Here is a 15,574-nt window from a genome sequence, read left to right on the forward strand (position 1 = left end):
ACAATCAGTACTTGAACATATTCATTACTCCAAAAAAAATTTTTAAGAATAATAAAAAAGATTAAAAAAATTAAAATACCATACAATACAATATAAGGTCAGACAACAACACCACTACCAAGAATCCCATACCCCTCCCTTATATCCCCCTCTCATAGACATTTAGCTTTGCTATATTGCCTTTGTTACATTTAAAGGAAGCATATTACAATGTTACTGTTAACCATAGACTCCAGTTTTCTGCATCTGCTTTTGAAGAACTAACAGAGTTGTTGATGGATTGGATGTGGGGTGTGAGAAAAAGAAGCATCAAGGATTCCAGTCTAAACAGTTGCCTTTTCCCATGATGAGGAAGACTGCAGGAGGGGAGGGATGGTTGGTGGGGCATGGAAACCAAGAGTCTGCTTTAAAACATGTTATGTTTACATTTGAGGAACCTTTTAGACATCCAAGTGGACATATCAAATAGACAGATTTCTGTGTGCCTGGAGAAGTCAAGGTAGGAGATGCAACTTCAGGACTCATTGGCATCTAGATGGTGTTCAAAGTCAGGAGACCGGAAATTAGTATAGATGCAGGAGGAGTTGCGGGTGACTGAGCTTGTACCTCGACTTACCAGGCCTGGGCCAGGGGACCTGATATCACCCCCTGGGGAGGGTAGTAGGTACGGGCGTTAGTGCCCTCTGCAGCCCCCCCGAGCCTGGGGAGCGAGGTCAAGGCAGCTCCCTTTTCCTCACCCAAAATGTCACGGGCAGGGGAGGCTTGCCGGAGGGAACCGCCTTTCTCCCAACCGCCCTTTCCCCACTTCCTTATCTTACCCGCACACTCCCCTGTGCCAAGGCAACTCCTGCCACCGCCAGCGCGCATGCACCGTGGCCAGAACAACTCCCGCCCGCTGCAACGGCTCCTGCGTCCTCTCAGAACCAATCCTAGCCCCTCTCCCTTCAGTATTGCCATTTAAGGCTACTTCACCTCTTTTCCAGCCCTGCCCTTCTTACCAGCCTATATAACCTGTAATCACCCCTGAATAAATCTCTTTGGCGCATACTCCTACTGGATGAAGAGTATCTTGTCCTTATCGCCGCCCTCCACACCTTGCACTCCTCCCGCCGAGGACCTGGCCAAGTCCTCCGCCTCGCCCTCGCCTCCGGGAAAGAGCCCCCGCCGCCGGTACCCTTTAAGCAGCCCCGAGAGCTGAGGGCTCCGCTACCGGCCGCCACTCCCCCCCAGAAGCAGTAACCGCGACCGCAAGGAGTCAGAGAGGGTTGGCGTCCACACTGGGAGATAGGTCTTGCATTGGTGTGCAGAATGGTTACATTCCTTGCCTCATCATTGATCTCCCAGGTCCAGTTTGGGTGACTCACTTGCCGTGCAGAGAGGGAGCCTTGTAGGTTAATGGAAAGGGCGGGAGCTTCACCCACATGCTGTGCTGGGTGGGATGCCCACATCCACCACCTGGAGTTGTGTGACCTTCAGCAAGTTACTTAACTTCTGTTTCCTCATCAATAAGATGGGATAACAATCCTCACCTCCTGAGAGCTTTGAGATTCTTAATGAGAGAACGCTCATAAAGCACCCAACATAGTGCTTAGCACATGGTAGATACTCACCACATTACAGAAAACTTTATAAGCCTGATTCTGGTTTTCTAGAATTTTCCTCCTCAAAGCATGCTAACTACATAGTCACAGCTGACTGTCTCAGTTGAGCTCCTGAAAAGCCGAAGGTTTCCAATGGCAACTGGAGCAGACTAAGCATCTATAACTGGGATGGGGGGAGTTGTCCTGGAAGCAGGAGGTCCTGGCAGGACGGGGCTGCGGTGGGACTGTGGCTGCTCCAGCCATGTTTTGCAGTAAGAGGGAGTGTGGGATGGAGAGACAGAGCCCACGGGAGCACTAAAGGGGATGAGGGGCGACTCATTGGGAAAGACTTGGAAGTGGAAGGCATTGGTCTCTGGTAGCCCAGGAAGCCGGCAGAGTCCTCAGCAGAGGTGAAGAGGTGGTCGTGTCCTCAGGGAGGAGAGAGCACCACCAGACTTCCAGGTGAGCTGCAGAGGCATCCCCCGCCCTGGTCAGGCAGTGGGATACAAACAGGAGGCTGTTAGTGAGGCCTCAAGGTGCTTACAGTCCTCCGGGAGAGAGGCAAAGAACCAGGTAAGAGCACTGAATTGAAATATGCAAAAAGCACCATGGATTCCAGATCAGGGTGCTTAACTTTCCCAGCAGAGGGTAGGGTGGGGTAGTGCTGGCCGTGTTGCTTCCTGGCTGTGTGACCTGAGGCAAGTCACCTCCTTTCTGAGCCTGTGGCTCCACAGAAAGGGCAGACTGAGTTGGGCAGGAGCTTGCAGGTATAGGTAGTTAAGACCAGCACCACTTCCTGAGCCTCCGAAGTTTTCCATGGTGGCTGAAGAGAACTAGCTGAATCACATATTTACCAACCAGGGCTCTTTGCCAGGCACTGTTGCAGAGAAGGTGGCAAAGGTGCCTTCAGCCACAGGGCAGTCTGCTGACATCGGAGATAAGAGGGACCCAGGGGGAGACCCATCCTGCAGGGAGTCTTCAGAGCAGAGCTTTGGTTAGCCAAATGTCTTCAGGCATTTTATGCTTTCCAAAAGCATTTCTCACCCATTATCTGATCCTTGTCACCTCCCTCAGAACCAGACAGGACAGTTGGTATTTCATTATTTTTCCAGCTGAAGAATCAGGCCCAGAGAAGCTAAGGGACTTGCCTACGTCACACAGCTTTTCAGTGTCAGAGCTAAAACTAGAACCCTGGGCCTCTTGTCGTGGATGCGAAAGCACTTTTAAACAGTGATGTGTGACACCCCAGGGCAGTTTACAGTTAGCTCCTAAAGGAGTCTGGGTGGGAGCCCAAGACTTCCCAGCCTTCTGGCCCTCTCCTCATGCCTGGGAGTCACCGGGATGTAGCCCTCCTCTCTCCCCAGGGTTGGTAGGTGCCCTGGATGGAGAAGCTACACCAGATTAGGGAGCTAACTCCCGGGGCAGGACCTGAGTTCCAAAAGGCTTCGGAACATTGGTGGGGGAAGGCCATCAGAGTAGAAGAGGCTATTTTGGCAGAACAGATGCAAAACCTCAAATAACAAAGAACTGGAATACACAGAAGGGCTTCAGGGACAAAGTGAGCCCCATTCTGGATGACAGAGATGCTCTGGGTCCCCAGAGAGATGAAAGGCTCTGGGGATGGCCAGAACGTAGGAGCCATGCAGGCATCCCCATGTCCCTAAGGCCTCAGAGCTGCAGGATGTTGGCTCTGGAGGTGCTGGGTGACCCTAAGCAGCTCACTCCCTGTCCTGAGCTCTCAGCTTCCTCTTGTCAATGGAGGGAGTTGCAGGCTGTGGTCTCTAGGGGCCTGTGTGACTCTGACACTCCATTTCTGTGTGGCTTTGAGGACACTGGGACCCAGAGCTCAGAGCTCTGACCTAGGTCCTCTCTGAGAGCTAATGACCCCTGGATCTTCCTCACAGGGACAGCCCTACAGAAGGTGAGGAGAAGGGGCCAGGGCCCCAGCTTGAGAGGGGCCTCAGCCCTGTGGGAAGTAACATGTGCTAAGTGGCCACCAAGTGGGGGCACCCTGTCCCCCCATACGCTGATTAGCTTAACAGATATCACAACCCCAAGAAGTAGACGGTCCATTTAGAGGTGAGGAAACTGAGGCCCCCCATTCAGCTCTGGTGGCATGTCTAGGAAGCATTCCATAACTGCCCCCACTGCCTCCCAGTCTGGACTGGTCAGCAGGTGTGGTGGAGAGAACGAGGTGCTAGAGCCACACGGGTCTGCACGGGAACCCCCCTCACCCCAGCCACCTCCTAGCTTGGGGTAAGTTCCCTTGCTCGGCCTTGGTTTCCTTATCTGGAAAGAGGTCTGCCCTCCTTGAGGGGCTGCCTTGAGATGAGCTGAGTTCATGCACAAAAGCACCTGGTCACAGGAATCTCGTGCATTCCCGTGTCCCCTCCACAGTTGGCTCCCGCAGCGTCCTCTGTGCAAGGCATTATCATTATCCATGGCAGACAAGGGACTTGAACCCAGGACTCACTTCTCCCCAATTTTCTAGACCTCACTTGCTTTTTTTGGACCCGCCGGCCATCCCAGGAAACATGTCTGGGTATACACAGATCCACGGGGTTCTGGCCTTCCCAGCACTGAGGGAACTCAGAGGGGCCCAGTATGAGGACTGGAGGACCACGGGCCAAATGGCGCCCACCCCTGACCCCTCGCAGGGCCGGTTGGAGCTGCAGGCCATACCAGGGGCCCACGCCTTGGGCAGGCACAAAGGGCTGCCGTTGTCTGCGCAGTGCCTGGCACTCTCTCGTTTGCATAGCCACGTGAAGAATGCGAGGGAGCGGGAGCGGGCTGGGGACTTGTCCCTGCAGAGGGGGGCCAGGCTGTGGGGAAGGAAGGCTGGCCGGGATCCCCAGCAAGACCCTGACTTCCCATAGTGGGGTCTGGGAGCAGAGGGTGGGCCGTTGGGGATGGCGGGGGCCGTCCAGGGGGCTGGCAGGAGTGGGAGCAGGTTTGTGACATTCCTGCTGCACCCACGCCAGGAGCCCATGGGGCTGGACGTGAGAGGATTGCTAATGAGGTCCAGGAGAGTTAAACATTCCCCTGTTCCTGGGGGGCTGAGCTAGGGCAGGAGAGAGAGGAGGTGGGGATGCTCAGAGGGGGCAGCCTGTTCCCCAGGAATGTGCAGAGGCCACGGCTCCTCACCAGGCTGTTCCGGATCTGGGGTCTGGGGCCGTGGTGCCCCAGGTTCCAGCAGGAGCCACTGAACCATCCAGCAAGGGGATTAGCAGGACTGGACAATCCACTTGTACAGGAAGGTTGGTGCCGTCTCCCCACCTCTCTGCCAGCCTCCTTGCTGGCCAGCAGCCAGCTCTGGCCCAGCCTTGCATGGGACCCTCTTCTGTGCACCCCCTTCTCCTGCCCCACTCAGATCTTAAGCAGACCCCAGTACCTATTCCTGGTTTGGGCCCCCTATTCCTGATACCCAAGCCTGCAGGTACCCATGACCCTCTCTTCCCAAATCCGCTTTCCAGCCCAGTTCCTGCACATTTGACCTCAGATCCCTTGCCAAAAGTTCTCCTTGGTGTCTAACTCTAGTCGTACCTGCTGCAAACTGGAATCCCATTTCCTTTCTGTCTGGCCTCCAGTCAGAAGACAGAAAACACCAAGGGTCAGATCAGCATTGTGTAAGAGCAAAGTCTACTATATCAGGGCTGGTGCTTGGGGTAGGGATTATGAGAAATTTAGGGCATTTGAATCAGGTTCCTGAAAGGGTTTCCCTGGGTGGAAAGGCACTGAGGGCAAACAGGGTCACTCCTCCCCTGTGGGGTGGAGGCAGGGGCAGGGGTACCCACCTGGGCCATGGGCCCCACCCACCTTCCACCTCAGGAGGCTGGGCACAAGCTTTGCTGGGGACCCAGCCCTGGCTCAGGCTGCTGATGTGGGCGGGCGCCTGGCCTTTGCCAGCCCCTGAGCCTCCGCCTGCATTCTGGAGCCTGGAGCTGCTGCCTTGGTCGCTGCTGCCACCACTACCACTGCTCCTTCTCTGCTTCTGACCCCTAGCTGCCCTGCTCACCCAGCCATGGCTCTCGTCCCCCCAGGGACCCTGGCCCAGCTCTGAGCCCTGGGACCCCCAACCCCTCCCCTGGGCCATGGCCAACTCGGGCCTCCAGCTCCTGGGCTACTTTCTGGCCCTGGGGGGCTGGGTGGGCATCATCGCCAGCACAGCCCTGCCACAGTGGAAGCAGTCCTCCTACGCGGGTGATGCCATCATCACCGCCGTGGGCCTCTATGAGGGGCTCTGGATGTCCTGTGCCTCCCAGAGCACCGGTCAGGTGCAGTGCAAGCTCTACGACTCGCTGCTCGCCTTGGAAGGTAGGTCCCCAGCCGGGTGGTGAGGACGGGTGTCAGGCGGGGGGAAGCTGGGAGCCAGCTTTCCCCACCGTCTGCCATCGGACCTGGGCTCCTCTCTCCAGCCTCAACCTCTGCGAGCCCCTCACAACTGCACCCTGTGTGCATGCGAAAGTCCAGGCCAGCTGTAACCTTGAACAAGTCACTGACCTCTTTGTGTCCTGCTGTCCTCATCTGTAAAAGGGGGCACTAAAACCTCTTACAGGGCCAGGGAAGGGTTCACTGAGCTGAGGCCTGGCATGCAGGGTACTCAGTAAGGACCCTCCCTCCACTCTCCCATGTGCCGTATACAGACACACACATGGGTGCCAGCCCGGCCTCTGGGCATGGATGCAGGCACCTCCTTTCCTGGGGTGTGGAGTTGAGACTGAAAAGTGGGCTTGTAAACAGGCACCAGGGCAGCCTCTAACCTGACCTGGAGCCCTCCCCCCTATTTTGCCAAGGGCCCCACCTGCACCCTGAGCTGGGGCTCCATCCCACGACTGCAGGTCACACGATCACGGGCAGGATTTCGGACCTGCCTCAGGGACCCAGCTGCCAGGTGCTGCCCTGCAGGGCCCAGGGCTGATCAAGCACCCACGGAGAGGCAGGCATATGGCGAGGATAACTGGAAGGGGAGTAGGAAGGGTGTGACTGTCAGAATGGCGAGCGGGGGAGGGGCCCTGCCAGAAGGTCAACCTGGGCCGAGCTTGGCCTCGGACGCCCTCAGCTCTTCTGAATGAATCCAGAAGGGCCCCAGACAAGCTGCCCCAGCTGCTTGGGAGAGGTGGGCCGGGCTTGAGAGGGTGTCACGGGCCAGGAAGCAGCAGGAGAGAGAAGTCAAATGCCACCACCCACCCACCCACCCACAAAAGCCTGCTAATGGGAATAAAAGTGGGGCTGATTGTGAAGAGGATTCACCCCCACACCGTCGCTGTCCCCCCTCACCCCCATGGCTGCGTCCTCACTGTCTCCTCACACCTGCCGACAGGTGGACTGACCCCGGTCCCTCTCCCGCTCAAGCCCCTCCCATCAGATGGCTCCTCCCACCTCAGGTCCATCCCTGAGGCGTCCCCTCCCCACTTGCCCACCAGTGGAGGATGGAAGTAGGCACCCACTCAGTAGCAGCCCCTGCCCGCCTGCCCCCAGGTCACATCCAGTCCGCGCGAGCGCTCATGGTGGTGGCTGTGCTCCTGGGCTTCGTAGCCATGGTCCTCAGTGTCATCGGCATGAAATGCACACGCGTCGGAGACAGCAACCCCATCGCCAAGGGCCGCGTGGCCATCTGCGGGGGAGTCCTCTTCCTCCTGGCAGGTAAGTGCCCCTGACTCCTCCTCCACCCTCCTGGCCATGGCAGGCAGCCCCGGCCCCAGGCGGCTAAGGCCCAGACAGCTGAGCACCTCCTCCTCTGTCCTCAGGCCTCTGCACTTTGACTGCCGTCTCGTGGTATGCCACCCTAGTGACCCAGGAGTTCTTCAACCCGAGCACACCTGTTAATGCCAGGTGAGTGCCGGGATGGCTTGGGCCAGGGAGCAGGCCGGGCCTCCCTGCTCCACCTCCTTGAGGGCCATTGGCCTTTGGCCACCTATTGTCTAAAAGCCGGGCCCTGTGCAGGCTGCTTAGCTGGGGAGAGGGGCATGGGGCCCAGATGCTGTCCCTGAGAAGCTCTCTGGAGCAGAAAGCTGGGCAGGGTGTGGCTGGACCCTCTGAAGGGGTGGGAGGCCTGCAGTGGGCACCCAGGAGCAGCGAGGACTCCCTGGAGAGCCAGTGTGGTGAGGAGTGAAGAGCCTTGTGTCTGGGTTTCAGCCCCAGCTCTGCACGTAATCACTCTGTGACCTGGGCAAGTAACTTAATCTTTCTGGGCCTGGTTTCTTCCCTATAAGATGGAGATATACCTTGAGGACCCAACTCACAGGCTGGCTGTGAGGGTTAGAAGAGGAATTAAGCACAGACTTAGTTGCCGTTACTTCTGCTGGTAGCAGCAGCTGTGGAGTGGCTTCCGGCAGGAGGCAGCAGTCACTGTGGTCAGGGAGATGGGGCTGGAGCGGTAATGAGGGCAGAACCCTGGAGGGCCTCGCAACCGCAGGAAGAACTTTGCTCATCATCCTCGGGTGGAAGGTTGCCTGTGGCATGGAGAGTGGTTGGGAGAGAGCAAGACCAGTAGATGGTTGTTGCAAAAGTCTTGGTGAGGGCTTGGGGCCAGGGAAGTAGCAGTGGAAAAGGAAGAAAGAGAGCAGGTTCAGAGATATTTAGGAGAGAAAATGGTCAGCATCTGTAAGGCTGAGGGCATGGTGGTAGAACAGGAAGCTCCCGGAAGGGTCTGGGCCTACCCCGTCTCCTCCCTCGCCTCCCAGCCCTGCCAGGAGCAGAGGATAGGGCAATCTTGAACTCAGACTTCTCAGTGGGCCTCAGGCCCTGGGGTAGAGGGGAGAAGATGAGAAAAGATGCCTGAACTGTTGCAGTCCAGAGGGCTTCCTGGAGGAGGCAGAAGAGTGGGGAGGGAAGGAAAAGGAGACCTTGGGTGTATAAGGCTTATTCCCTGGGGCTAGTGGCTCTAGCCACAAAGACCTGCCAAGCAAGGGGCAGCTCCAGGCCCGGGGATGCCAGACTGGAACTCGTCCCCCAGCTCTTCAACACCCCCGTGGTGCCCCTGGGAACACATATGAATCAGATGCCCTATCAGAGCTCAAGGTGCTCCCCAGGGAGCAGACAAGCAAGGAAATGAATGGCCCTTTGGGGAGAGCAGTGTCAGTGGAATCAGCTCAGGAGGCAGGGTGAGCGCAGGGGATGGAGTCAAGAGAGGGAGGGGGGCATTTCAAGGAAAGCCCCCAAGAGGAGGTGACATTTGAATTGGACTCTGAAGGTAGAGAAAGATTTGTAGTTACAGAAGGGGGGGAAGCTCCAGGAGGAAGGTCTTCCAGTGCAAAGGCACAGAGGTGGGGAGACCCAGGGTGTGAAAGAGGTGGGTGAGATGGCCAGCAGGGCCCTGCTAATGGAGAACCCAGAGTGCAAGGCTGAGTGGTCTGGCGTTCACCAGAGGGCAGCAGGGAGCTCTGGCTGGGAATTCTGTGGGCCAGACATATAACTGAGGGATCACAGGGGATCACTCAGCTCCTCCCCACCAGGCCTCGTGGGCCCCTCTCATGCCCCTTCCACTGGCCTGATATGATGGGCTGAGAGAGGGGCAGGGACCTGCCCCAGGTGGCACAGAGCAGGGAGAAGAGCCCAAGCCTCCCACCTCTAGATCTATCTTATGTGTTGTTTATATGCCGGGAGGTGAGGGGGAGGGGGGAGGGAGGGAGGAGAGACTGGTGATGCTTGTGAGGCCCCCTACCTCCAGGTCCTCCCACCCTGCCCTCCCTCTGCCAGGGCTTGGGAGACCCCTGAGAGGGCCAGGGTGAGGCAGGGCCTGGGTGTCCCCCCTTAGTGCAGTCCTGCCTGATGGCTTCATCCCTGCCCCTTCAGGTACGAATTTGGTCCGGCCCTGTTCGTGGGCTGGGCCTCTGCTGGCCTGGCCCTGCTGGGGGGCTCCTTCCTCTGCTGCACGTGCCCGGAGCCCGAGAGAGCCAACAGCAGCCCACAGCCCTACCGTCCCGGACCCTCGGCTGCCGCCCGAGAGTACGTCTGAGCCCCAGCTGCCCCGGCCGGCCAGCCCAGTGGTCCCTCACCCAGCACTCCAGCTGGCCTCTGCAGCATCCTGGGCAGGAGCCAGTGGGGCACCAGTGTCCCCCGAGCCCAGTCTGGGCTCTGAGCAGCTTGTCCCCAACATAGACACCCACCCACTCAGAGAAACACCCAGAGGCAGAGGCCCACCCACATGAGCACATGCACGTCCTGGTACAGGCACACAGCCCTGTCTGCACAGCCTCACAGCATGAGCGTGTTACACACACACACACACACACATGCATGCACATGGGCTAACACACGGCTCATACAGATGAGCCCAGCGACATCGCTCACCTGCCCTGGGGATCCGGCAGTAAACAAGATGGACTTGGGTGCCCAGAACCTTGTGCAGGGCAGAGCCCTCATCCCACTGGCTCCTCACGGCATCCCCATGAGGGAGGCAGTGCAGGGAGGATGGATGTGCCCCCTGACACCTGAGGAAACTGAGGTTCAGAGAGACCAGGAGACATGCCCCTGAGTTCTCCGGCTTCAGGTTAGGGACAGTACACCCAGTATAATACCCAGTGCTGCCCAGACACCCACACAGGCAGCCAGGCACAGATCACGTCAGCTCCACACCCAGGAATGGGTCCAGGCAGGGCAGGGCTTGACTCCAAGATCCACCCCAGTGGCCAGGCCCTCTGTCTGGGCCTTTGCTCCACAGCCCCTGCCTCCCCACTGCTGCTTACCCCACTAACCAGCTCTCTCTCTTTTGACTTTCAGACCAGTTGTTAAGTTGTCTGCCTCCACCAAGGGCCCCCTGGGTGTGTAATGTCCAGGTCCCCAGCCTGGCTCTGTTCCCTGCCATTCCCAGACTGTCTGGTATTTGCGGAAAGAGAAGTGAGCATCCAGCCCCAAGTGTGGTGTCATTTGGTCTGTCCCCGGCGTGGTTAGGGTGGGGCCTGGCTAAGAGGGGTCCAAGCTGGCCCCTGGGGACCTTGGGCATAAAGACAGGGAGACAGAGGCTCAGTGTGGGTTACATGGTACATCCAAGGCTGAACAAGAAGTAACTGACAGCTCCTGCCCAAGTAACCTCCCCAGCCTGGTCTCGGGCTCGCACCAGGGCCTCTGGGATGGGAGATCCCATCATTGCAGAGGCTGCCCCTGAGGCCTGGTCAGGTGCTGGGAGCACACCCCAGGGTTAGGGGCCCATGGTCTGAAGAGAGACAAGCCTGGCCTGTTTTCTCTGGTCTGCCCCAAGGACCCTGCTGAGAGAAGGAATAATCCTGGGGATCCCTTCCATGAGGTGCTGGGAATGAGAGTTAGAGCAAGGGGACATAGTGCAGGAGAAAGGGAACATAGTGCTGAGTGGGGAAGGGAACAGGGGAAGGACACGAGGATCTCTCTGGCATTAGGACTGTCCTAAGCAAGGTCTGAAGCCCTCAGCTCGGTCTCCTGCCCCCAATCCTGCCCCTGGCTTCCACATCCACCAGGCATTCTCCCCGAGTCTGCAGAAACCCCAACTGCATCCCTGGAACCAGAGTAGGAAGGAGAGGCCTGAGGCTGCACTGAGACTGGAGCTGAGCTCCAGCCTGCACCCAGAAGTGAGGTCAGAGCTGGAAGAGCGTTGGTCTTGAACTCCAGGCATCACCCTTCTTAGTATAGAAGGGGGAAAGGCCCCATAGGAGTGCAGGGAAAATTAACCTCCCTTTCCCCAGCCAGAACAAGCTGGCCTTTCCCATGCGCGATTCTCTCCCATCCCAGATGTCTTACCCTGACGCTGTGGCTCTGTCTGGCCACTGCCCTGTCTCACTCCCATATGTACAACAACCTTCTGGAGAGATTGTCCACAGTAGCCCCTCTTCCCTTGCTCCATGACCGCTCCTCTGCCCACTCCATTCTGGCCTCCTCCACCACCTCTCGGGACCACGTCTTGCACCTGGTCACCACATCCCAAGGACACAGCTCAGCCTTCTGCCTTGAGCTTGACTCCGAGAGACAAGTGACCAAAATCAAGTCAGACGGGGTAACTGTCAGACTCCAACAGGGTTTGGGGATGAGAGGAGAGAAACAAGCAGTGGGGAGCTGCTGGGGGATTGTCTACTCGGGACACCGGTCTGGCAGCTGCTGCACATCCACAGGCACTTCGCTAGTAGCTGTTTTGTGCAGGCAGTCAGGCCCCCGGCCACCGGGGCTTGGTCCAGGGGTAGGTACCTGACCCAAAATGGCTTAATCAGAGAACTACCCCTAGAATTATGGATGGGAATAAGAAAGAGTCTCACTGGGTGCCTGAAGCTGCAACACAGTGGTTCTCAACCCTGGAGGCACAGGAGAATCCCTGGGAACCCAGAGATCCTGACCCACCTGGTTTAGAGGATCTGGTGTCTGAGTTTACATAGGCTCCCTGGTGCCTGCGGTATGTGGTCAGCACGGAGACCTCTGTGAGGCTTAAAACTCAGGGCTATTGGGGGACACATTTCTTGCCACTCTGAAGGGTTCTGCAAGGGGAGGAAAGGGCCTAGCAGAAGGGAGGGGAGGAAAGAAAAGACGGAGAGGGAAACCCCATGTCATTCCGGCCTTTCCTGGGACCAAGCTGTGCTGCGAGAGGCCCACATCCTTCCAATATATTCCCCTCTCTGCTTAAACAGTTTTGAGTTTTATTTCTGTCACACAATCAAAAGAGCCCAACGGGCACCGAATGTGGAACCTGGAAATCAAGCAGTGCAGTGATGGGTTCTGCACCGCAGTGCAGGATGCAGGCCTGGGAGGACCCACCTCCCCACTGCAGGCCAGGAACTCAGCACTCCTTGCTATTTGGTCCCGGAGCAGGTGGCCAGGAACCCATGTGCTGGCTCTTAAGTTTCGGGGACTTGGTAGAAAATGTCAAGATGGAATGTGGGAGCTACTTCTTGTAGATTTTCAGTGACAGGCTGCAGGAGACAAGCTCCACCCAAGTGGCTGGGCCTGAAGCAGGGCAGGGACAATCTCCACTCTGCTCTTTGGTTAAGGGAAGCCCTTCCTGCCTGTAGCCAGGGATTCGAGATGCTGAGAGGCAGAAACCACGTACCTTGCTGAACTGCACAGGCCAGTGACTGTACAGACGAAACAAAATAGTGGGATCCCAGCCTGGGAAGATATCTGGGAGAAGCTAGAGGAGTTTAGGGAGCCTAATCCCATAGGCCTCTCCTGAAGCAACTCCAACTGTGCCTCGATTTCTCAGTCTCTCTCTCTAAACCCCCACCTACTCCCCACATGCATGACCCCTTTCAAATGTCTGCATCAAGGTGACTTGGGTGGCCAGCCAGGGGCCTGGCCAATTTCTCAGTCTCAGGGCCAGGCTGTGGTTTACTGTCCTAGCCTCAAGTCCCCAGGACCAGGCAGACACTCAGGAAGGGGGGATCCGACTCAAAGGGCACGATTCGAAGCCTTTTGCCATTGTTTATTAGCAAACAGAGTTCTCCAAGAATGAAACTGGCAGTCCACAAAATGCGGTTCTAGGAGGAATATACCTACGTGCTGAGGCTCTGAGGAAAGCCCCAGAGCAAAGTAGTACAGCAACAAAAAGGTGTTCAGCTGTGGAGAAGCTGCCCAGGGAGCTCATCTATGGCCTGAGAAGAGGGTCAGAAACAGGCATCTGAGAAATTGGCATATGGACCGAGTATTAGGCGATATTAAGGAATTTTTGTTAATTTTGTGTGATAATGAAACTGTCAAAAAAAAAATCCTTATCTGTTAGAAGTACATGATGAAATGACATAATGACTACATTTGCTTCAAAATACTCTAGGAACCAAAAGTTCAGGGCCAAAGAATGTCATAAAATAAAGATAGGCAAAATGCCAATTTAGGGTTCACTCTTCTATTTGTGTATATGTTTGCAAATAAAAAAAAATTAAGAAGTTTAAAATGCCTCTAAGATTTGCTGGTTGTATCATTTAATATACTCCCTGCTGACCAGTGGACTAAGGATGACAAATATTCTTGAGACTTACTACTCAAAAGTGCAGTCCTTGGCAGCACCATATCCCCTAGAAACTTGTTAGAAATGCAGAATCTCAGGCCCTATCCCAGACCTAGTGAGTTAGAGTCTGTATTTTAATGGAGATTTATATGCAAATCAGAGTTTGAGAAACACTGGTCTACTGGTTAGGAAGAACTGTGTGGTACTTCTTTTCAAAATTAGAACTTCAACAGAACTTATGGTGTTTTCATCCAACATTTGTATATTAGAAATACTAAAAGAGGTTCCACTTATGATTTTTTTAATATTCATTTTATTGAGATATATTCACATACCACACAGTCATACAAAACAAAGCGTACATTCGATTGTTCACAGTACCATTACATAGTTGGGCATTCATCACCAGAATCAATCCCTGACACCTTCATTACCACACACACACAAAAGTAACAAGAATAATAATTAAAGTGAAAAAGATCAATTAAAGTAAAGAAGAACACTGGGTGCCTTTGTTTGTTTGTTTGTTTGTTTCCTTCCCTCATTTTTCTACTCTTCCATCCATAAACTAGACAAAGGGGACTGTGGTCCTTATGGCTTTCCCAATCCCATTGTCACCCCTCAGAAGCTATATTTTTATACAATCATCTTCAAGATTCATGGGTTCTGGGTTGTAGTTTGATAGTTTCAGCTATCTACCGCCAGCTACCCCAATTCATTGGAACCTAAAAAGGGTTGTCTCTATTGTGCGTAAGAGTGCCCACCAGAGTGACCTCTCGGCTCCTTTTGGAATCTCTCTGCCACTGAAGCTTATTTCATTTCCTTTCACATCCCCCTTTTGGTCAAGAAGATGTTCTCCATCCCACAATGCCGGGTCCACATTCCTCCCCGGGAGTCATATTCCATGTTGCCAGGGAGATTCACTCCCCTGGGTGTCAGATCCCATGTAGGGGGGAAGGCAGTGATTTCACCTTTCAAGTTGGCTTAGCCAGAGAGAGAGGGCCACATCTGAGCAATAAAGAGGCATTTGGGAGGAGGCTCTTAGGCACAATTATAGGGAGGCCTAGCCTCTCCTTTGCAACAACAGTCTTCCCAAGGGCAATTCCTGTGGTAGAGTGCTCAACTCATCAAACCACCAGTCCCCATCTGTGAGCACTTTAGCAACCATCGAGGTGGGGCAGGCCAATATCCCTGCATTCCCCACCAGCTCCTCAAGGGGGCTCTGCATATTTTTTTCCTTTTTTTTTTTTTTTAATTAACTCTTTTTTTTTTTTAAATCAACTGTATAAAAAATAAAAAATTTTTAAAAAATTAAAGAAAACATACAATAAAAGAACATTTCAAACAGACCATAACAAGGGAGTAAGAAAAAGACAACTAACCTAAGATAACTACTGTACTTCCAACATGCTCCTACTCTACCCCAAGAAAGTAACCTAATACAGCAACATTTCTGTGAACTTGTTCCTGCTATACCCGTTAGAAATTAACAGACCATAGTCATTCCTGGGCATTCCCAGAACATTAAATTTACCCACAATAGCTTATCTGTTCTTACTGGATTATCGTTCCCCCTTCCTTAATTGCTCTCTATCGCTAGTTCCCCTACATTCTACATTATAAACCATTTATTTTACATTTTTCAATGTTCACATTAGTGGTAGCATAAAATAGTTCTCTTTTTGTGCTTGGCTTATTTTGCTCAGCATTATGTCTTCAAGGTTCATCCATGTTGTCATATTAGAAATAATAAAAGAGGTTCCATTTATGATTTTTTAAAAAACTATTGTGGTAACATATATGCAACATAAAATTTCCCATTTTAACCAATTTCAAGTATGCAATTCAGTAGCATTAATTACATTCAAAATACTGGGCTATATCACCACCGTCCATTACCAAAACTTTTGCATCACCTCAAACAGAAACTTTATCCCCATTAAGCATTCACTCCCCATTCTCTTACCCCACCTTCCACCCCTGGTAACCTGTAATCTACTTTCTGTCTCTGAATTTGCAGTTTTTGGCTATTACATATGTTCTCGTTTGCTAATGCTGTGGAATGCAAAACACCAGAGATGGACTGGCTTTTATA

At 54.3% G+C, this 15,574-nt stretch overlaps 1 protein-coding gene across 1 annotated transcript; it reads left to right on the forward strand.

Annotated features, from left to right (window-relative positions):
- Positions 1-4,646: 4,646 nt before the first annotated feature.
- Positions 4,647-13,729, forward strand: CLDN19 (claudin 19). The gene is made up of 7 exons (XM_037817451.1): positions 4,647-4,837; positions 5,118-5,206; positions 5,583-5,894; positions 7,059-7,223; positions 7,328-7,412; positions 9,375-9,527; positions 10,302-13,729. Exons 3-7 carry the CDS (start codon positions 5,672-5,674, stop codon positions 10,348-10,350), a joined length of 675 nt encoding a protein of 224 aa, XP_037673379.1. The 5' UTR covers positions 4,647-4,837; positions 5,118-5,206; positions 5,583-5,671; the 3' UTR covers positions 10,351-13,729.
- The last annotated feature ends 1,845 nt before the right edge of the window (positions 13,730-15,574 follow it).

This window comes from Choloepus didactylus, chromosome 2 (assembly GCF_015220235.1).
Source record: "Choloepus didactylus isolate mChoDid1 chromosome 2, mChoDid1.pri, whole genome shotgun sequence".
Taxonomy (NCBI): Eukaryota; Metazoa; Chordata; class Mammalia; order Pilosa; family Megalonychidae; genus Choloepus; species Choloepus didactylus.

Bases quoted from the DNA above. Each gene is read 5' to 3' on its own strand.
- CLDN19 (XM_037817451.1), top strand. From the start codon at position 5,672: ATGGCCAACTCGGGCCTCCAGCTCCTGGGCTACTTTCTGGCCCTGGGG. The intron at 7,224-7,327 runs GTAAGTGCCCCT...CTCTGTCCTCAG, and splicing joins AGTCCTCTTCCTCCTGGCAG to GCCTCTGCACTTTGACTGCC. The intron at 9,528-10,301 runs GTACGTCTGAGC...TTTGACTTTCAG, and splicing joins CCCTCGGCTGCCGCCCGAGA to ACCAGTTGTTAAGTTGTCTG.